The sequence below is a fragment of the Podarcis gaigeae genome (genome assembly GCF_964106915.1).
Source record: "Podarcis gaigeae genome assembly, chromosome: 8".
NCBI lineage: Eukaryota > Metazoa > Chordata > Lepidosauria > Squamata > Lacertidae > Podarcis > Podarcis gaigeae.
The window spans coordinates 22874761-22894393 of record NC_139684.1 but is presented as its reverse complement, the minus strand read 5'-3'; the positions used below and the strand labels follow the sequence as shown (position 1 = coordinate 22894393).

General features: G+C 47.0%; 1 protein-coding gene across 6 annotated transcripts in view; it reads right to left on the bottom strand.

Annotated features, from left to right (window-relative positions):
* Window positions 1-19633, bottom strand: part of PRDM16 (PR/SET domain 16) — a 440541-nt gene that overhangs the window by 22491 nt on the left and 398417 nt on the right. For 4 of the 6 annotated variants that reach the window (XM_083752460.1, XM_083752464.1, XM_083752465.1 and 1 more), the window contains exons 6-10: window positions 13087-13285; window positions 12735-12882; window positions 11627-11780; window positions 7026-8430; window positions 3218-3305 (exon numbers count right to left, since the gene is read on the bottom strand). In XM_083752460.1, the coding sequence (XP_083608586.1) occupies window positions 3218-3305; window positions 7026-8430; window positions 11627-11780; window positions 12735-12882; window positions 13087-13285 (1994 nt within the window). The remainder of the gene's footprint in view (window positions 1-3217; window positions 3306-7025; window positions 8431-11626; window positions 11781-12734; window positions 12883-13086; window positions 13286-19633) is intronic. The other 2 variants (XM_083752461.1, XM_083752463.1) reach the window with 1 other exon arrangement.

Genomic DNA, 19633 nt, shown 5'->3' with positions numbered 1-19633 from the left:
GGGGGGGCTTGCCATTAAGCAATCAGAAAGGCTTGCCAATGATTTGTGCAGGCAGAAGTTCATTCGAAACAGATCATGCTGGAGTCATACAAAAATCAGTGCAGGGGGGAAAGCCTTCTTTTGTTTATACCCCTTCCTGCCCCTTGCAAAACAAAAGAGAGGTACATGTCATGTTTTTAGAAATTCCAGCATGGGAATCCAGCATATATTTATTTTTTTTATGTTATTGTCCTTGGTTTCCAAAGGCTAGTGTTCTCCGAAATGCCAGATGTTGTACAAATCAGCATTTCAGTTTCAAAAACCCTGCCACGGCCCAGTAAAACTAAATGACAAAGCATTAGGAGCTGGGTATCAAAACCTGGTTAGGTAAGCTGTGGTCCTCCAGAGGTTGTTAGACTACAACTTCCATCATCCCCAACATTTGGCCATGCTGGTGGGGGTGCTGATGGAAGGAGGAGTCCAACAATGTCTGCAAAGCAGCCCCATGTTGACTATCCATGCCACAGCATGGATTTCAAGGGTTTTAGACAGATAGACTTGTCCCCTTCTAGGAATGTTCCAGGAGTGGGGAACCTTGGTCCCAGGGGAAAAATGTGGCCTTCCAAACCTCTTTCTGTGGCCCCTGCACTTCTCCTCAGGCCACACCCCTCCCTGGCCCTGATTCATACTCTCCTCAAGTGCTTTTGCCTAGCTGGAACCTGTCCAGCTCAGGCTGAAATGGTCCCTACACCTTGAACTATGGGCACACAATTTAAGCAATTAATCTACATTGCACTGCAAATTGCAGCCAGGAAATGGTGTCAGGAACAGCTGGGTCTGTGTGCAGCACGCCGATGTGGTGAAGCTTTGAGATGCGTATAGAAGCTACCCGGTGAAATAGCTTCCGCCATTGACTGTTCTCACTGAAGGGGTATATTGGACCTTCCTGGACAGGGAGTAGTTTAAGAAGACTTCCTGTTCTTGTTGATCCTTGATGGAACAACAGTCTTCCTGAACTCTGCTGTGTCCCTGTGTCTGGTTATGCTTTAGTCTCGACTTGGTTTGCTCTTTGCTCTTGCCTCCTTGGTTTGTTTTTTTACTTGCTTTCTGGTCCTGACAACTAGCCGCTCTTCTGGCTACCAGCACCCTCTACTCTGCTTCTCACAGTTAGGGATGGGCAAGTCTGTCCATTTTTGTTTCTCTCAATTTCTAATTTGTTCCAACTTTAAGTTCAGTACTCCACATTTCCACACCAGTTTGTGTGATGATGATGATGATGATGATGATGATGATGATGATGATTAGGTCTTCATGAAAATTCACCAAAATGTACAATTTTGCACATTTTTGCAAAGCAATTTCCCCTAATACAAGGCACTCTTAATGTTATAATCACAGATATCTGCCTCTTTATGGACACTTTGTCCCAGTATATGACTTACTTGGCTCGGGAACGACAGTGCAAAATTCAGAGGAGTGCCAATTTCAATGAATGGCTTTGTTTCATTTCACGTATTGTTTCAGAAAGTGTGAATTAGGTGGGTTCACCTTTGTATGCAAGCTAAATCTAGTTTCTTCCCCACCCAGGCCTACAACCTAGCCCGCCATTCAAGAGGTTCACAGCATCACTCAGTCAAGAAGCTTGTTGAATGACCATGAGATACACACTATATTTTAGCTTACCCTACTTCACAGGGCTGTTGTGAGAATCGAATGGGTGGGTGAGTGTGAATGAGGGATTTATACATGCTGCCCTGGGCTATTTGGAGGAAAGGTGGTTTGGGAAAAAAAATAAAGAACTTGTTGATAATTGTGATGGTGAGAACGACCACCATCACTGTATATATTCTGTTGACAGATACTAACTTGACAGACAACCAATGTGACAGATGTTTTCCACGGTCCAAATTTTATGAGATTGACTTTTAGACCCTTCTGTGCCCCCAGCACACAGTCTTTCTCGGAGCGCATAGCTTTCTCACCAGACTTTCTGGGACAGCTATCAGTTCATTTCTCTCCTGCTATTCTAACCCACACAAACACAGGATGTCCCTGGCCAGCCTGTCACCATTGTAGGACCTCCTCAAATGGAAAATCGGGGGAAGTTATTAACCAAACTCTCAGGCTGAGACAAAACAATGAAGGAACTAAGTTTAGCTGTGAAAGCAAAACCATATCGGGCGGGAAAAGCTCCAGCCGCAAAACAATGGTTGTTGAGTACCCTGTAAATGAAACCACAGGGTAGACTCTTACTGTTTCCAACAGAAGGGAAACTGAGATGTGACACTGATGGCTTGTGCTTTATCGCTAGCCCCTCTGCTTAAGGGATAGCAAAGGTGCTTAAAGCTGAGAGTGAAGTAAGGGGCCCCTAATATGGTGGGACCCCTGTGCAGGGGCCTTATAGATCTTTTAGCAAAGTCATGGAAACACACAAGACCCTGCAGAAGCACAAGACCCTGCCAATCTGCTCTTGATAGCACTAGGCCAATGGTCTCATTCAATGAAACGTCATTTTTGTGTGCTCAGTTATGAGGGGCCCTAGAATAATAGAGTCATAGAATTGTAGAGTTGGAAGGCACCATGAGGGTCATCAAGTCCAACCCCTTGCAATGGAGGAATTCCCCCCCCCCAGCGTTGGGCTTGAATCCACGACCTTGAGATCAAGAGCCTCATGAGAACTTGCAAAGTATTTCATAGCTTTGGGTGCTCTGAAAAGCCCTGGTGTTCAAATAAGGCTAATAATAATAATAATAATAATAATAATAATAATAATAATAATGTTGCTGCTGATGTTGCTGATGTCAGGCTAGAAACAAGTACTTGGCTGGGGTAGAAAATTTATCTCTGGTGTGCTAGGTTTGTACCTGGGGGGGGGGCACACACACCAATAAAATTTATTAAAAAAATTAAAAAAAAATTATTTTATCTCCACAAATGAACTTTTTTTTATTTTTGCAATGCCTTTTTTGGGCCGATTTTCTGAGTTGGAAACTACTGAAAAATCCAGGGAATTGCAAAATGATGAGCTGTAGTCTCTGCCAGTCCTACTAAGAGTAGAAGTTAAGGAACGTGATTAACTTAGGCCCAATCATTTCAATGGGTCTACTCAAAGTAGGTCTTAGCTGGATACAGTCCGCTGCTCTGATCCACACATCTGTCCGGGAGGTTCCAGACAAAGTCGGTTCTCCTCAAAGTCAAATATAACATATATATATATTTTTTAAAAAATTGGTCTTACCTGGGGATGAAAAAGCAGCGGGGATGGTCTCAGATACTTCTCCTTCAATGCGCCCACTGAATCTACCACCTTCCGCTTCTCCACCCTGCTGGACAGCAATACAGAGGGTTACATACCTCACAGGGCCTCCAGGGAAAACCAGAAGAATAATAGAATTGTAGAGTTGGAAGAGACCACGAGGACCATCTAGTCCAACCCTCTGCAATGAAGGAATCTTTTGCCCAACATGAGACTCGAACTCACAAACCTGGGATTAAGAGTCCTATGCTCTACCAACTGAACTAAGAATATATGTATATATAATCTACCCTTCCTGGTTTCTGCCAAGGGATCCCTTACTGTTGTGCCAGGATGATAACAATGGGCTGAAACAAACATTAATCCAACTCAGAGCAGGCCCATTCATGGTTTAAGCGCGTGAGTGAAGGACCTCCAACCCAGGGCTCTCTATCTGGCCCTCACAACTTTCCCAAGGCCACACCTCTCACTGGTCCTGCCAAAGTGTTTCCACCTTGCTGGAATGTGTCCTTGAGCAGCAATAATATGTTATGGGTCCAGCTTGCATTTCTCTATTTTCTGAGCTTGCCAGACTGCTAACTCATGGCATCCTCAGTTGGATTTACAACCTTTGACTTGTTTCTAACTTTGAAATCTACCCCCCCCCCACAAAAGAACCCGCTACTAATCCTTCACATCTCCCAGGAACTCACTGAGCATGTCTCCCCCATTCCCTGATCCATCTCATTCATCTGTCTTCTACTCCTGTGCAGTTTCCTGCCTTTCTGTTTTGACTGGCAAAGCTTCCTCCAACCTCTGTTATTTTGGCACGTTTTCCAGCCCTTACGCAGAGGTGCTGGAATCCCACTGGAATAACTTCCATCTCTACCATTACCGTCGCTATTTCCCAAGGAACAAAGCCGAAAATGGTCAGGGCCATTTTTCATACCTGGAATGGCATTCCTAGACGAGCATGATTGGGAGAGGCAACATAAAGCTTTGAGCAAAGTCCTTAGGATCTCAAGAGTGAGAACAAGGAAGGTACTCTCATGGAGTACCAATCTCAAAAGGGATCTTGAGAAAACTCGACTTCCTCTTCCTTACCCACCCCCTCCCGGTTTCTCAACATGCCCGGCCAACATCACATTGGCTGACAGTTCCTTGGCATCTTCCCATATTGACTTCATGGTTTCCCAAACTTCTCCACCATGCATGATTTGCAGATCACGGTTTCTGGTTTCCTAATTTTGGACCCACTTGTCCTATACAAGCCTATATACTTAAACCCGACACAATTCCCTCAAACAGTTGGATGGCGTCTTGTACACCTCTTTCTGGCAACTCCTGCAGCCAAGCTGATGCCAAAGGTACTGCTCTGCTTTCCTTTGGATCATATCAGCGAGCCCCAGAGTGGAAGTTTGTCATCTGGGCAGCCATTTCGAACAGTTTATTCACGAACAACTCAGAACTCAAATGTCGCAAACCTGGAAATAGCTGTTCCGGTTTGCGAACTTTGCCTTGGAAGCTGAACATCCAGTGCGGCTTCCACAGTTTCAGATTGACTGCAGGATGCTCCTGCAACCAATAGGAAGCCACACCTTGGTTTCTGAATGCTTTGGAAGTCGAACAGACTTCCGGAACGCATTCTGTTCGAAAACCAAGGTACGACTGTATCAGACCAAGAACGATCAGGAGTGCATGTGCTGTATGTTTGATCGGAATAGATCCATTTAAATGGGGGGACCTAAGTTAGTCGTGCTCATTAATTTGCTACAATAGACGTTAAGGTAGCCTATGAGTTACAGATACACCTATTACATAGGCAAAAAAGCTTTAAGATGATAACTTGATGAAAACAATCTCCTAGCCCAACAGTCAGCTTGTTTTCAAATGACTCTATCCTAGCCAACTCCTAGGGTCTTCGCGCCCCCCCCATAAAATGTTTGAGGGGGCCAGGGCCCCCCAAAGTTAATGGGCATTACTATTCAAATAGTGTGTGTGCACCATGTCATGTGACCGATTATGCGGGGCGGGGCTTACCTGCCCCACTCCAAATATTTTATTCAAGCTGGCACCCCTGACTCTATCTTCTGGTGGTGGGGATGGCCGGTGTTGGCAGAAGACTAAAATGTCTTCTTTTTTCAATTTGGAAAGAAATGTTTGCTGCAGCAGATCATAAAAAAAGCAATGACACTTTCAGAGTCAAGCTCAAGTTGGTGTTCTGTTTTGTTTACCTGCCACGGAAGAAACCCTATTCATCAGAGCATGTCTGGCCACAGATACTGGCTTTGGAAAATATTTGCTTCATGTAACTGCACATTTTATTTCATTTTAATTGATCCACATGTATTCTGTTTGTCAATGGCATTGGAAATGGAGGTGAATTTATTGGCCACTGGGCTGAGGAACTGAGTTGTTGTTTTTAACTAAAGTTATCGCTTCAATGTTAAGGACCTAGCGCCGTTCATTTCAATGAATAAAATGGAAATTAATGGGCCTAGTTCAGTCATGTCCATTAATTAAAGTGGGTCTACTCTGCACAGAGTTTCATTGGATACAACGTGATATATCCGCTCCACTTCCCAGTGGGGAGGAGTTGCGGTGGACTGCATGGCCACCCACTCCCCACCGGGAGTGGGGGACCTTGTCCCCCGTTGCCTAGGGGATCCCGGCCATGTCAGAGAGCGGCCAGCCAACCCGCTGGCCGGGGGGGCGTGGCCAGTTGTGACAGTTAGGCATTGTTTGACCTAGTGTGGGGGAGGGGAGGTGTGGCCATCACCTGCCCCTCCATGCTTAAGGGTATTCCGTTGAAGGAATCCGGGGGTGTTGTTCTAGTCTGAAGCCCGGCTGGGAGGCTAAGGCCTTGACACGACCCCGACGGGAACACCAGAGGGAGCTTGAGTTGGTCCGCATCGACAGGGCTCCCCCTACTGGTGGCTTACCCTTACTGGGGACTTCCTGCACAATGGGCAGGAGTCAGATATAGTCAGGTCCAGTCAATGCCTAAGCCAATACCACTCACATTCTGTAATTTCAATAAAGTTGTGGCCAAAATTTGCCCAATAACATAAACCTAATATCCGTGCCCTTGTGTGAGTTATTTCCAACGAGGGGGTGGCTGCGGGGTCTCGACATGCAAACAACATAACCATGTTGCAGCCACAGCTAACGGTCAACTTTTGTCAGGATGCTGTCAGCAGCTCCCGGCTGGTTGCCCAGGAAAGTATAAAGTTTCTTACCATGCTTTTTTATTTCAATCTGTACAGAGAGAGGCTATAGAACCCAGCCTCTTGGAAAATGGTGTTGTCCCAAGTGAATCTCCACCCCCCCATCTCTCCCACATCCTTGTCACTCTCATCGTCTCCTCTACCAGTGCTGCTACGGGCCCTTTGTTTTTGAGCTCTTTGCTCTCCTACTTTCAAGCCTCTCCGGGTTCTGGGAGATGGAGGCTCTGAAATGCTTTCTAATGACAACGTGTCAGCTGGGTGTTGCTCTAGCTCTCCCATGATTTCCCAATTCCCCCCCTCATCTGCCTCTGAGCTCTGACCTCCCTCAAACCCCTGTAGCAAATCTACTGTATTCCTCTTCCTTAAGTTAGGATAGGGAGGTGGTCTCCACCATTCCTCCTCTGCTCAGTCCCTGAGAACTTTGCTGGCAAGTAGACCAGACCCGAGTGATTGCTTCACACACCAGGGTTGGGGTAACTCAGTAGCGGTGGCAACCCCAACCACTGCTTGCCACCACTGTTGTCGCTGGGGCTCAGTTGGCCTCAGTTGCAAACGCGTGCAATTAAGGCAGGCTATGTTAATACCTGTATATGGGGTCCATGAAAAAAGGAGACGGCTTGGCATAATGCAGTGATGGCTGTGGCGGCATCTGAGCCTGAGAGATCTTGGGTAATACTTCACTGGCCAACAACTTCCTTTCTCCGTACACGTGGTTCCTCCGGGAGTCCCGGCTCCCATTCTGACTGGCCCGGATACGGTTGCCGATGCTGAGATCCAGCGGCTGCTCCTCCCCAGATGGGTGAGCGGGTGGGACTTTGGGGGGCGGCAAGGCTGGCTTGATTTCTTTTGGCTTTGTGGTAAGGTCGAAGGGCGACTCAGAGCTGGTGCTGCCCAGTTTGTGAAGGTCCCTGGGCGACTTTGGTTCTGCCTTGACCAGCAAGCTGTGGTTGAGGGTGCGGTCCGTAAAAGGGTACAGCGAATGGGGGAAGTTGGGGAGGAACTGGAAGGGGAACATGGAATGGTACGGGAGGGAGCCCATCTTCTTTTCCTGCATCCCCATGAAGCCGGGCCCAAAGTACTTCTCCGCGATGGAGGCGATGGCCTTGATGGAGTCATTGGCTGCTCCCGCCATGGGGAGGAGCTGCTCTTCGGGGGGAGGGAAGAAGGAATGCTGCGAGTAGAAGAGGGGGAGGTCGTTCATGTTGTTGGCAGAACTGGTGGGCACTGCGCCGCTGCCGAAATCCGGCTTGCTCTCGGACGGCTTGCTCTTCTCCTTCATTTTGTCCCGGTCACTCTCCGCGTCGCTCTCCAGGTCAGACCCTGTCCCAGTGGTGGTATCCAGGTCCGTTCCTGTGGTGGTGTTGACGTCCTCAAAGTCACTCGCGTCTGACATGTCGCTGGTCCTGGCCTTGAGCTTCTCCAGGTAGGAGTTCCCCAGGTTGCTGCTGTTGTAACGCTCCTCCCCGGAGGCGGGGTGGCCACTGTTGCTTACGGCGGAGATCAGAGGGAGGGCTGGGTTGCCCAGGGGGCTGGGAAGTTTGGCATCTTGAGTGTGGTTGAGGGGGCTTTTCAGCAGCGGCGTTGGAGGTAATAAAGGGGGCCTGGGGTACAGTGAAGGAGGGAAGATGCCCGGGAACCCAGGGGCGAGGGATGGGAACGCTGGGGGAGCGGGGGAGAAGGGGAGCCCTCCAGGGTGCTGCCGGGATGGGAAGTAATCGCTGAACCCCAGGCTGGCATGGTTAAGGGCAGGAGATGGCTTGGATTTGTCCATCATTGAGCTGGGAGTGAGAGGCAAGCCTGGCCCAAATATCCCCCCGGGGTTGTAATGGTTCTTCCCCTCGCAGAAGCGACGGTGCTTGTTGAGTGAGGAGGTGGTGCTGAACATCTGGCCGCAGTCCTTGCACTTGATCTGGGTTCGGCAGTCGGCATGCATGCGCTTGTGGCGGCACAGGTTGGAGAACTGCGTGTAGGACTTGTGGCAGACCTCACCTAAAGCATCAACAGAAACCAAAACACCAAAACCCAATATGAAATTAATATGAAAGAACTGGTTGGAAAGCAGGTGGTGTTTCATAATAAAGTAATGAACAGGACTTAGTTGGATGAGTGATTGAGTGATATTTGTAAAGAAAAAGATCAAAGGAACGTATATAAAGCAGAAAGAAATGATATTATACAATGTAAACCCGTGTAAAAAAGAATGTTATATCAAACAGTATAATGAGAAGGATGGGAAGCATTGTGTGGATGAGTACTTTTACTATGTAAATAACTTTGTTTCTTTTTTTAAAAAATATTTCTTTGTTTCTTATCTTTGTTACTTCTTTATTTCTTTATAAATATTCTATTTTATATAATTTTCTTTTTTCTTGTTAAAGAGATAGTACATAATGTTTGTATAGACATGTGAATCTTTTAATCAATAAAGAATTGATAGTTTTTTTAAAACTATCAACCTGAAATCATGATTGTTTGTTGTTATTTTTTACTGGTTTTGAGTGCCACCTTGTTGAAGCGGAGCATGGGGGGGAGGGAGGAGTAACATCATTTTACATATAAATTTCTAACATAACCCCTTAGCCCATGTAGCCCAGTGCTGCCTTGCCCTGGTGAGCCAGCAACTTCCCCAGTTCCCAGCAGCAAAGGATTTCGCAGCAAGCAAATTTGCAGAAATGCTGCATCCTAGAATTGTAGAGTTGGATGGGACCCTAAGTGTCATCTAGTCCAACCTCCTGCAATGCAGGAATCTCAACATGGGGTTCCCCATCCAATTTGAAACCACACCGGACCCTGCTTAGCTTTGCAAATGTGCTAGCAGTTTGATTGCTGCCCCTCATGTGAACCTGAAGTAGTACTTTGGCTTACCAAGCCTATTAAAAGGTAAAGGTAAAGGTACCCCTGCCCGTACGGGCCAGTCTTGACAGACTCTGGGGTTGTGCGCCCATCTCACTTAAGAGGCCAGGGGCCAGCGCTGTCCGGAGACACTTCCGGGTCACGTGGCCAGCGTGACATCGCTGCTCTGGCGAGCCAGAGCCGCACACGGAAACGCCGTTTACCTTCCCGCTGGTAAGCGGTCCCTATTTATCTACTTGCACCCGGAGGTGCTTTCGAACTGCTAGGTTGGCAGGCGCTGGGACCGAGCAGCGGGAGCGCACCCCGCCGCAGGGATTCGAACCGCCGACCTTTCGATCAGCAAGTCCTAGGTGCTGAGGCTTTAACCCACAGCGCCACCTGCGTCCTACCAAGCCTATTACCTCACTGGAAATATTGGCTGAGACAATTCCTTGTGTAGAAGATGACGGTCACATCCACACCATATGTTAATAATAATAATAATAATAATAATAATAACAACAACAACAACAATAATAATAATTTATTTGTACCCCGCCCATCTGGCTGGGTTTCCCCAGCCACTCTGGGCGGCTTCCAACAAAGATGAAAGATACACTAAAATGTCACATATTAAAAACTTCCCTGAACTGCCTTCAGATGTCTTCTGAATGTCAGGTAGATGTTTATCGCTTTGACATCTGATGGGAGGGCGTTTCACAGGGCGGGCGCCACTACCGAGAAGGCCCTCTGCCTGGTTCCCTGTAACTTGGCCTCTCGCAGTGAGGGAACCGCCAGAAGGCCCTCGGAGCTGGACCTCAGTGTCCGAGCAGAACGATGGGGGAGGAGACACTCCTTCAGATATACTGGACCGAGGCTGTTTAGGGCTTTAAAGGTCAGCACCAACACTTTGAACTGTGCTCGGAAACGTACTGGGAGCCAATGTAGGTCTTTCAAGACCGGTGTTATATGGTCTCGGCGGCCGCTCCCAGTCACCAGTCTAGCTGCCGCATTCTGGATTAGTTGTAGTTTCCGGGTCACCTTCAAAGGTAGCCCCACATAGAGTGCATTGCAGTAGTCCAAGCGGGAGATAACCAGAGCATCCACTGCACATTTAAAAAGCATGGGGCTTGTCCCAGAGAACCCTGGGGGCTGTAGCTTACCCATTACAGAGCTACAATACCCAGCACAGTTAACAAACTACTCAGCCCTGAATACCTGAAGGAGCGTCTCCACCTCCATCGTCCAGCCCGGACATTGAAGTCCAGCTCTGAGGGCCTTCTGGCACAATAAAGTTACAGGGAACCAGGCAGAGGGCCCTCTCGGCCTTCTCTAAAGAATATAACACCGGTCCATATAACACTGGTCCTAAAGGATCTTCACTGGCTCCCAGTATGTTTCCGAGCACAATTCAAAGTGTTGGTGCTGACCTTTAAAACCCTAAATGGCCTTGGCCCAGCATACCTGAAGAAGTGTCTCCACCCCCATCGCTCAGCCCAGATACTGAGGTTCTCCTCCGAGGGCCTTCTGGTGGTTCCCTCACTGTGAGAAGCAAAATTACAGGGAACCAGGCAGAAGGCCTTCTTGGTAGTGGCACCCTCCCTGTGCAACACCTTCCCATCAGATGTCAAGGAGATGGCGAACTACACAACTTTTAGAAGTCATCTGAAGGCAGCCCTGCATAGGGAAGTTTTTAACGTTTAACGTTTTATTATGTTTTTATGTGTGTTGGAAGCTGCCCAGAGTTGGTTATTTCTGCCCAAGAAAGGGGGCAGGGATGAAGTGGGGAAGAGCTCTTTGCACAGACACAGGAAGAGCCTCGTGGATCAGACCAAAAGGTCCCCATAGCCTGCAACATCTGCATTACATGCAGAAGGTCCCAGGTTCAAAGACCGGCATCTCCAGGTAGGGTTGGGGGAGACTCCCCCAGATTGACAGCCTGGAGAGTCCCTGCCAGTCATTGGAGGCAATTCTGAGCTGGAGAGATCAATGGTCTGACTCTGTATAAGGCAGTTTCCTATGTTCCTAGGATTCGGGGGGGGGGGATGGCGTGTGGGTGTGCGCTTGCTGCAACGAAACACGCACAGCCAAATTGGCCCGACTGACTGCGGAGTTCAGCTTTTAACCTGTCAAAAACAAAAAAAACCTGCCTCAAATGTTTACTGAAAAAACAGGAGCCGTGCGTGAAGTGGGGGGTGGGAATTGCGGCAGAATTTAATCTGGTGCTCTGACCTATAAAATTACAGTGGCTGCTGCTGGCAGAGGCCAGAGGGGGTGGCGGTGGAGGCTGCAGCTCAGGATATGTGCAATTATAGTGGCTGGCCCGCTCTCGGAGGCAGCCATGACAACTTACATATGAAAGGTTTGACAGTGCTGTGAATGTGCTTGTGCTGCTTTAAGCCGGAAGAAGTGGCAAAGGTTTTCCCACAGTCAGGGCAAGCGTGCGCCCGTGCGCCGACGTGCTGAGAACGGATGTGCCTCTGGAGGTTGCTGGGGTCAGTAAACACCTGGAAATGGGGAGCGCAGAAAAAGAGAGAGAACTTTTTTGAGGAACAAAGCCACATAAATTCATCTCACCGTGAAGTTTTGTTTACTGGCGACTTATTTATTTCATTTCATTTATATCCCCCCTCCCCCCCCTCCAAGGAGCCTAGGGCAACATAATGTGGTACTGCCCCACCTCCTTTATTTCCTACAACAGCCCTGTGAGGTAGGGTTTATTTCTGAGATTAAAGTGTCTTTTTCGCTTTTTTGCAGAACTGTTGCCAAGAGCAAGTCAGCAATAAATCATATGGAGTAAGTGAAGTTAACGCTTTATTTGAAGTATAAGGTCAGCTCAAGAGCACCAGGCCTAATGACACATCAACTCTTCTCAGTAGGTCTTGCGCCTAAGAAGCAGTTGTGGGGACTGAAGGTCCCTGCCTTCCCAGCAAGTCTCCTCCTCTCCTAGGTCCTTCCCAAGCAATCTGAGACAATGCCTGCATGGCTGTCTCTGTTCCTCCCTCTTCATGCCTCTCCTAGTACTGCAACTCCAGTGGTGAGGAGAGCCTGTTGTAGCAGGAGGGAGAGAAACCCTGGCTTCTTCACCAGCCTGACTCATCTCTGCCTCTTGGCCTCCCTCCTCTCTGCCTTCTGCACTTCTCTCTGCCACAGACTCTCCCAGCTCACTAAGCCGTTGCCTCCTTAGCTGCCAACCCCTCCACTTACTCCCAGTCTTCTCCCTCCGACCACTCATCTTCATCCTACCACCTCTCCCAGGGCTCTGAGCCTTCTTCCCTTGGGAGTTCCCCAGTGCCTCCCACCATTCCTCTGTGTCCAGCCAATCCATGGCATTTGTTTTATTTCAAAATAGTCTTCCTCTGTCCCTTTATTTCCCCATCTTCAACGGAAGGTAGGGTTGATCCTCTTGAGTGGTTGGGACCACAACCAGGGTCAATCAATGGCGCCCATCACAGCCATACCTTTACACAGTTTTCACATTCAAATCGCTTGCCGCTATCGTGCGACATCTGGTGACGAATCAGGTTTGATTTCCAGTTGAAGGCCTTCGGACACTGGTCACATTTGTACTCCCGTTCCTCAGTGTGGATGATCATGTGCTGTTCCAAGCTGAAAGAGAGAAATGGGCGGACATGTTGCACAGATACTACAGGTCTTCCCATCACTACTAACCCTAGCAAGCCTAATTTTGAAAGAGGTCTAACAGGGTAAGAGGGCTACAGAGTAAACCTGGTGCCCCCCAGGTGTCCTGGACCAATTCCAACCAGCCCCAGCCAGGATGCTCACCATCTCACTGGTTCCCAGGTGCATTACCTGTATTTGTTTGGGAACATCCTCTCACAATCCTTGCACTCGTGGACCTGCCCATCGGAAGCCCCTTCCTGCTTGATCTCCTCACTGAGGGTCTCGTAGAGGGAGCTGACGGCATTGCAAGAGTATTTCTTGTGCCGCCTCATGTCCATCTTTGACTGGAAGAGTTCATCGCAGTCCTCGCAGCGGTACGTGTGCAGTTCTAAGGAAAGAAGGAAGAAGAAGAGTTTGGATTTGATATCCCGCTTTATCACTACCCGAAGGAGTCTCAAAGCAGCTAACATTCTCCTTTCCCTCACAATAAACACTCTGTGAGGTGAGTGGGGCTGAGAGACTTCAAAGAAGTGTGACTAGCCCAAGGTCACCCGGTTCACCAGATTACAAGTCTACCACTCTTAACCACTACACCACACTGGCTGGAGCGGAGAACAGGACAACATCAGAAGAGCCCTGCTGGATCAGGGCTGTTCAGCCCAGCATCTTGTTTTCCCAATGGCCAACCAGATGCTGAAGGAGACAGGGCTGGGGTCACCAACCTACATGGATTAAAACTCACAGAGCAGAGGGCTGGCTACTAGCTGTGATGACTATGCTCTGCCCCCACATTTGGAGACAGCAATGGTTCTGAACCCTGATTGCTGGAAACCACAGGAAGGGAGATCACTCCTGTGCTTGAATCCTGATTGCTGGCTTCCCAACAAGCATCTGGTTGGTTCCTGTGAGAACAGGATGCTGGACTAGATGGGACATTGGCCTGATCCAGCAAGGCTCTTCTTATATAAAATGCTGATTAATTTTCATGAGGACTTCCCCGCCTCCTGCATTGCCAACTGATGTGGAAATGTGGAGAACGGAACTTGAGGCTGGAAGAATGAGAACCCAAAAGGAATGGATTTGCCTTGAGGCCTCCCCAAGCCATCTGGCTGGTCTCTGGGGAAACAGGACGCTGGACAAGAGGGGCCATTTGTCTGATCCAGCAGGCTCTTCTTATGGTTCTTCCTGTATCATAGAAGCGAGGAACCTTTTTATGTCATGCAAGTGGGACCAGAGCCAAAACGATATGCAAACAATATGCAATTGATTACACACACCCCTTTTTTATTTGTGTTGAAATGAATGGGGTGGAATGATGGAAAGACAATGTATCTTGCATTATTTACGCAATCAATTGCGTAATTTGTTCTGCAGATTATCCAGGCTGCACAATTCTGTTGCAATGGCCAGTGAGAGAAGTAACGACGGTCTTGGCAGAAGGCAAACTGCAGCAGGATGGAGACAGCGCTGCATGAGAATGCAGAATGGAAAACCTTCTTACCTCCCTAGCCCAGAGAGTTTAATCTGAAGGCAGACTTAAGGTGGGGGTGAGGCAGAGGGTGAACGAAAAGGCAGACATTGTCAGCAGCACTGACAAAATGCAGAGAGATGCTGAACTAACCATTCACTAAGACCAAGATTAATTATGTCTTTCCAATGAGGAAAAACCAGCCTTTTAGGTTTTCCAGGGATTCAAATATACATGTAAAGGGGGGAAAATAAAAAATAAAACTCTGTCCTCTGTTTAAATACGAAGTCGATTGCTAACCAGCCGCCACATGAGCAACTGAAGCCAAAGGGAATTCCAAGGCACAGCTCTCTCCGCACAGTCAAGGGGAAGAAGCCAAATTCTTTGTTTTAAAGAAAAGTGACGGGGGGAGGAGGGAGAGAGAGAAACCTTCTAACGCACATAATAAATTATTGTAGTCAAGGTCAAACAAATTAAAAGGAGGGCAGCTATTATTAAGTTTACAAGACAGCATCCTGACCAGAGTGCCAAACCAAACAATCGGCTTAGCGCTGTAAATTTTCCACAGAGCAGTTTCTGGGAGGAGAGTCGGGACAGAGCAGGATTTCTTCCTCCTTGCTTGAAACAGAAGCTTTGGTAAATTTCTTCTTCTTCTTTTTTCCTGCTTTTGCTTTACGGTTTCCCACCTTCCTCAGCACTGAAATCCTCCGTTTCAGAAGCTTGCTTTGTAATTAAAGCCTCTTGCTCACTCGCTTCCTCTAACAGTTTTACTGCTAATATAAAGCCTGTAACTGTCACTACTTTTAAAACTGTTCTTATTCATATTTACAGAACAAACCATAACATTCAATTTAAAAAGATGAGCAAATAAACAGAGGCGTAAAGGAGAGGGGGGGTTGTATCCAACACCAGTCCTTCACAGAGTAGACCACTGAAATGAATGGAGCTAAGTTAGTCACATCTATTGCTCCCCATGGGTCCATGTTGCAGAGGACTACATTGGATACAACCCTTACATACAGCCACTTTTGCATTGCCCAAAAAGAGAGACAGGGATCTTGAAAACAGAAGGCGAAAGATGACAGTGATTTCAACAGGGCTGTATGCAGCTAGGTCCTGTGCAGAGTAGACGCATTGAAATTAATGACCTAAGTTAGTGATGTCCATCAATGTTAGGTAGGACCAGCCCTGGATACAACCCATAATGTTCTAAGTCACATGTACAAATGCAAACTTAGACAGAACTATAATCCTTTAAACAGGAATACAAGATATCTCACTCTAGTGGGGATGACAGGGCTCAGGTGACTGGTGTGTCTGCTCAGTTTGTGTTCCAGATCTTGAAGGGTTCCAGGTCTTACAGGGGTCTAGGTCTTAAAGGGTTGATGGGCAGGTTGAACACTGCACTCTCTTTTTATGGTTTCTTATCTTGAAACTGGACTGAGAAGACCGTTCTCTCTAAACTGGGGCATGTGGTCGCCCTATTAGAGAGGCTGGTTGCTGGGAAGTGGGGTCAGAGGATGGGAGTGCTTTGACTTCAGCCACTTCAGAAGGGAGTTCCTGGGTGCTGGCTCCTCCCCATGGTCTGCAGGAAGAGCAGAGGTTCTAAATGGAGGCCAGGGGTGTGTGGCTTTGGGCAGCCAAGGTGGGAGGAAACTCTGAAGGCAGCAGAAAACGATCAGGAGCGTGAATGAGAGGGCGTAGTCTTGCTGCCCAGAACCCACCCACCCTGGATGAATGGGCGCTTGCAATCCTCACATGGAAGGGAGCGAGCCTCGTGGTCGAGTGCATCACACCTCATACTTAAAAATTTGGTGGCAGGGTGTGGGAACTCTTCAGTGCCCCCCCCCCCAGTTCTGAACATCTTGTCTGTTTTCTGCATTGTCATGCTTGAACTCTATGTCTGCTGAATGAAGATATCCATTAGGAGTCTGTGTTGGTTGCAAAACCTACTGCAGTCAGATATGCTACAATTCACCCTGCTCAGTGGGAAATAACCAACCCATATAGAGCTCCAAATCTCTCTCGGACTTTATGGGGAAAGGAGCGCAGGATCCTCAAAGCAGGTCTGTGCAGCCTCAGGTTTGTGGGCTGACCCTCCAGACCTTGGGAGTCTCCACAGGTCACACACACTGGGCTGCGCCCCTCATTGGCCCTGTTCTACATCTCCCCCTAGTGATTTTACCCAGAAAGCATTGTGTTGTCTGGCCATGCCTGTACTTTTGCCACACCCACAGCTGAGGAAATGGGGCCCCCTGGTCTGGAAAAGCTTCCTCACCACTGCCCTAAAGCATGTTAGTAGAGCTGGTTCACACATAACGCCAAGCCAAACCAGAGTTTAGTGTGAAGGCACAAGTGCAACGGTTCTGTGGAGAGACATAGATCAGTGGTAGAGCATCTGCCTTGCATGAAAAGGTCCCAAATTTAATCCTCAAAATCTCCAGGTATCGGGCTCAGAGAGATACTTCTATCTATCTATTATCTATCTATATCATCTATCTATCTATCTATCATCTATATCTATCTATCTATCTATCTATCTATCTATCTATCTATCTATCTATCATCTATCTATCATCTATCTATCTATCTATCATCTATCTATCTATCATCTATCATCTATCATCTATCTATCTATCTATCTATCTATCATCTATCTATCTATCTATCTATCTATCTATCATCTATCATCTATCTATCATCTATCTATCTATCTATCTATATCTATCTATCTATCTATCTATCTATCTATCTATCTCTATCTATCTATCTATCTATCTATCTATCTATCATCTATCTATCTATCTATCATCTATCTATCATCTATCTATCTATCTATCATCTATCATCTATCTATCATCTATCTATCTATCTATCTATCTATCTATCTATCTATCTATCTATCTATCATCTATCTATCATCTATCTATCTATCATCTATCTATCTATCTATCTATCTATCATCTATCTATCTATCTATCTATCTATCTATCTATCTATCTATCTCTATCATCTATCTATCTATCTATCTATCTATCTATCTATCTATCTATCTATCTATCTATCTATCTCTATCTATCTATCTATCTATCTATCTATCTATCTATCTATCTATCTATCTATATCTATATCTATCTATATCTATCTATCTATCTATCTATCTATCTATCTATCTATCTATCTATCCATCCATCCATCCATCTTATTCTCCATGGAGCTCAAAGTGGCATGTAAGGTTCTCCCCCTCCCCAATCAATCCCCACAATAACCCTGTGAGGTAGGTTCGGCCAAGAGTGAATTACTGGCCCAAAGTTACCCAGTGAGCTTCAAGGGGATTTGAATCCTAGTCTCCCTAAGTGCAACACTCTAACCCAGAGCTTACCAAACTTTTCTTGCTGGTGACACACTTTATAGACATGTATCATTTCGTGACACGGTAATTCAGTTTTACTAGCAAACCAGAGATTAAGCTAATGCCTTTCCAGCCCTGCAGCCGACACACTAACGTGTCGCGACACACAGTTTGGAAAGCTCTGCTCTAACCTCTGCACAACACTGGCTTTTGCCTGAAATCATAATGGCTGAAATCCTTGAGAGAGGCTGCCCATCAGTGTAGACAGAACACTAGATGGACCAATGGCCACACTTGTTATAAGATGGCTTCCTATGTTCCTTGGGGTTAGATTAGGACTCATGGCATTAAGGGAGGGGTTGAATCTCTCCAAGCAATTCTTTTCCGTCATTCTTTCCTGCCCTCTTTGTCAAATTTGTGTTACACGCTTCTGCCTTATGTTCCATCAGGAACACTTAGGACATAGTGAGAAAGTAACCGGGGGAGAAGAGGAAGGGGAGAGAAAAAATTACATCAGGCCGTAATAGCTTTCAAAGAGACCAAGGGGAACATAATTGTAGGATCTACATGCTAATCTACCAGAACCGTATCTCAAAGGAATTCAAGAGCCCTGCTCAAAATTCCTGCAGTGATAAGGGGGTCTGCCACATTTGGCTGCGGCTTGGAGAAAAAGATTTTAATTATCTTTGTGTGGAACATTTTAACATTTTCTTTCTTGTGCAATTCAGAGTTGCACTGGAAAAGCAAGGTGGGGGGAGAGACCGAGCCTTGTCGAAGGCAAAAAAAAGGGGGGGATAAAAAAGAGGAAAAGAAGAAAGACAAAGTATTTTAAAAGTCAAATGTTTGATGATGATAGGTTATTATGTTTGGGAAGCAATTAGCCGGCAACTGCCTGCTACTTGATACGCTATTAGGAGGTGGTAGATAAATACTGTGGCATGTCAAAAATGGAACATTGTTGGAAGCAAGGTAAATGGGTTTTTTTTGGGGGGGGGGTTCTGGTAGATTCAGAAATGTGTCATTTTGGAATGAAATGAAATGTATGATGCTCAACAGATCTTCCAGAACTAAGGAGTCTTCTTCTCCCATTTGTTTCATAGCCTCCCTCAGTATCATCACACTTACAGTCCAGGAAGGACCATACCACGTGGTTGCTGGGAGCATGCAGTTTGGCTTAAGAGCCCAATTCTGAGCATGGGTCAGTGGCATGGAAGCTGTAACACCGTGGCTTCAACCCAGAGGAAGATGTCCTTTCCTTTGTCAGACCCGCTGTTCCATCTAGTTCAGTATCATCTACACTGACTGGCAGCCCTGCCTGGAGATGATGGGGATCAAACCTGGGAACTGCTGCATGCAAAGCGGGTGCTCTACCACTGAGCTATGGAACTTCTCTTAAGACATGGGGAAATAGGAAAGTGCCTTATACTGAGTCAAACCCACTGGTCTACCTACACTGACTGGGGGTGCTGGGGACAGAACCTGTAGCCTTCTGCATGCAAGACAGATGCTCTGCTTTTGAGCTACAGCCCTTCCCATGCCCACAGGGCAACATTAGAAGCAGAAAGGTCCACACCCAAGGCTGCTGATGCAGCCACCATGCCTGCAGAATCTCCCAGCCCTCCCTACCAAAAAGCATTCCATTTTACAGAACAGAGAGTAGTGTACATGCCAAAGGTCAGTTCCTCAGCATAGCTCTCCTGCAATGAGGATGAAGAAAACAAATTAAATAGCTGCCAACTTGTCACCCTTTGCGGATGCAGATACTGTAGTCCACTTCTTGGCAGAGCTCGTCACTCTTATGATGGAAATGCTGCAATCAGACAATGGGGCAGAATAACAAGCCGAAAAGAAACACTCTAGTGCACTGACCCTCTTGGCTTGCCATATGAAGAACTGTGGTGCTGGCTCTCAGTTTC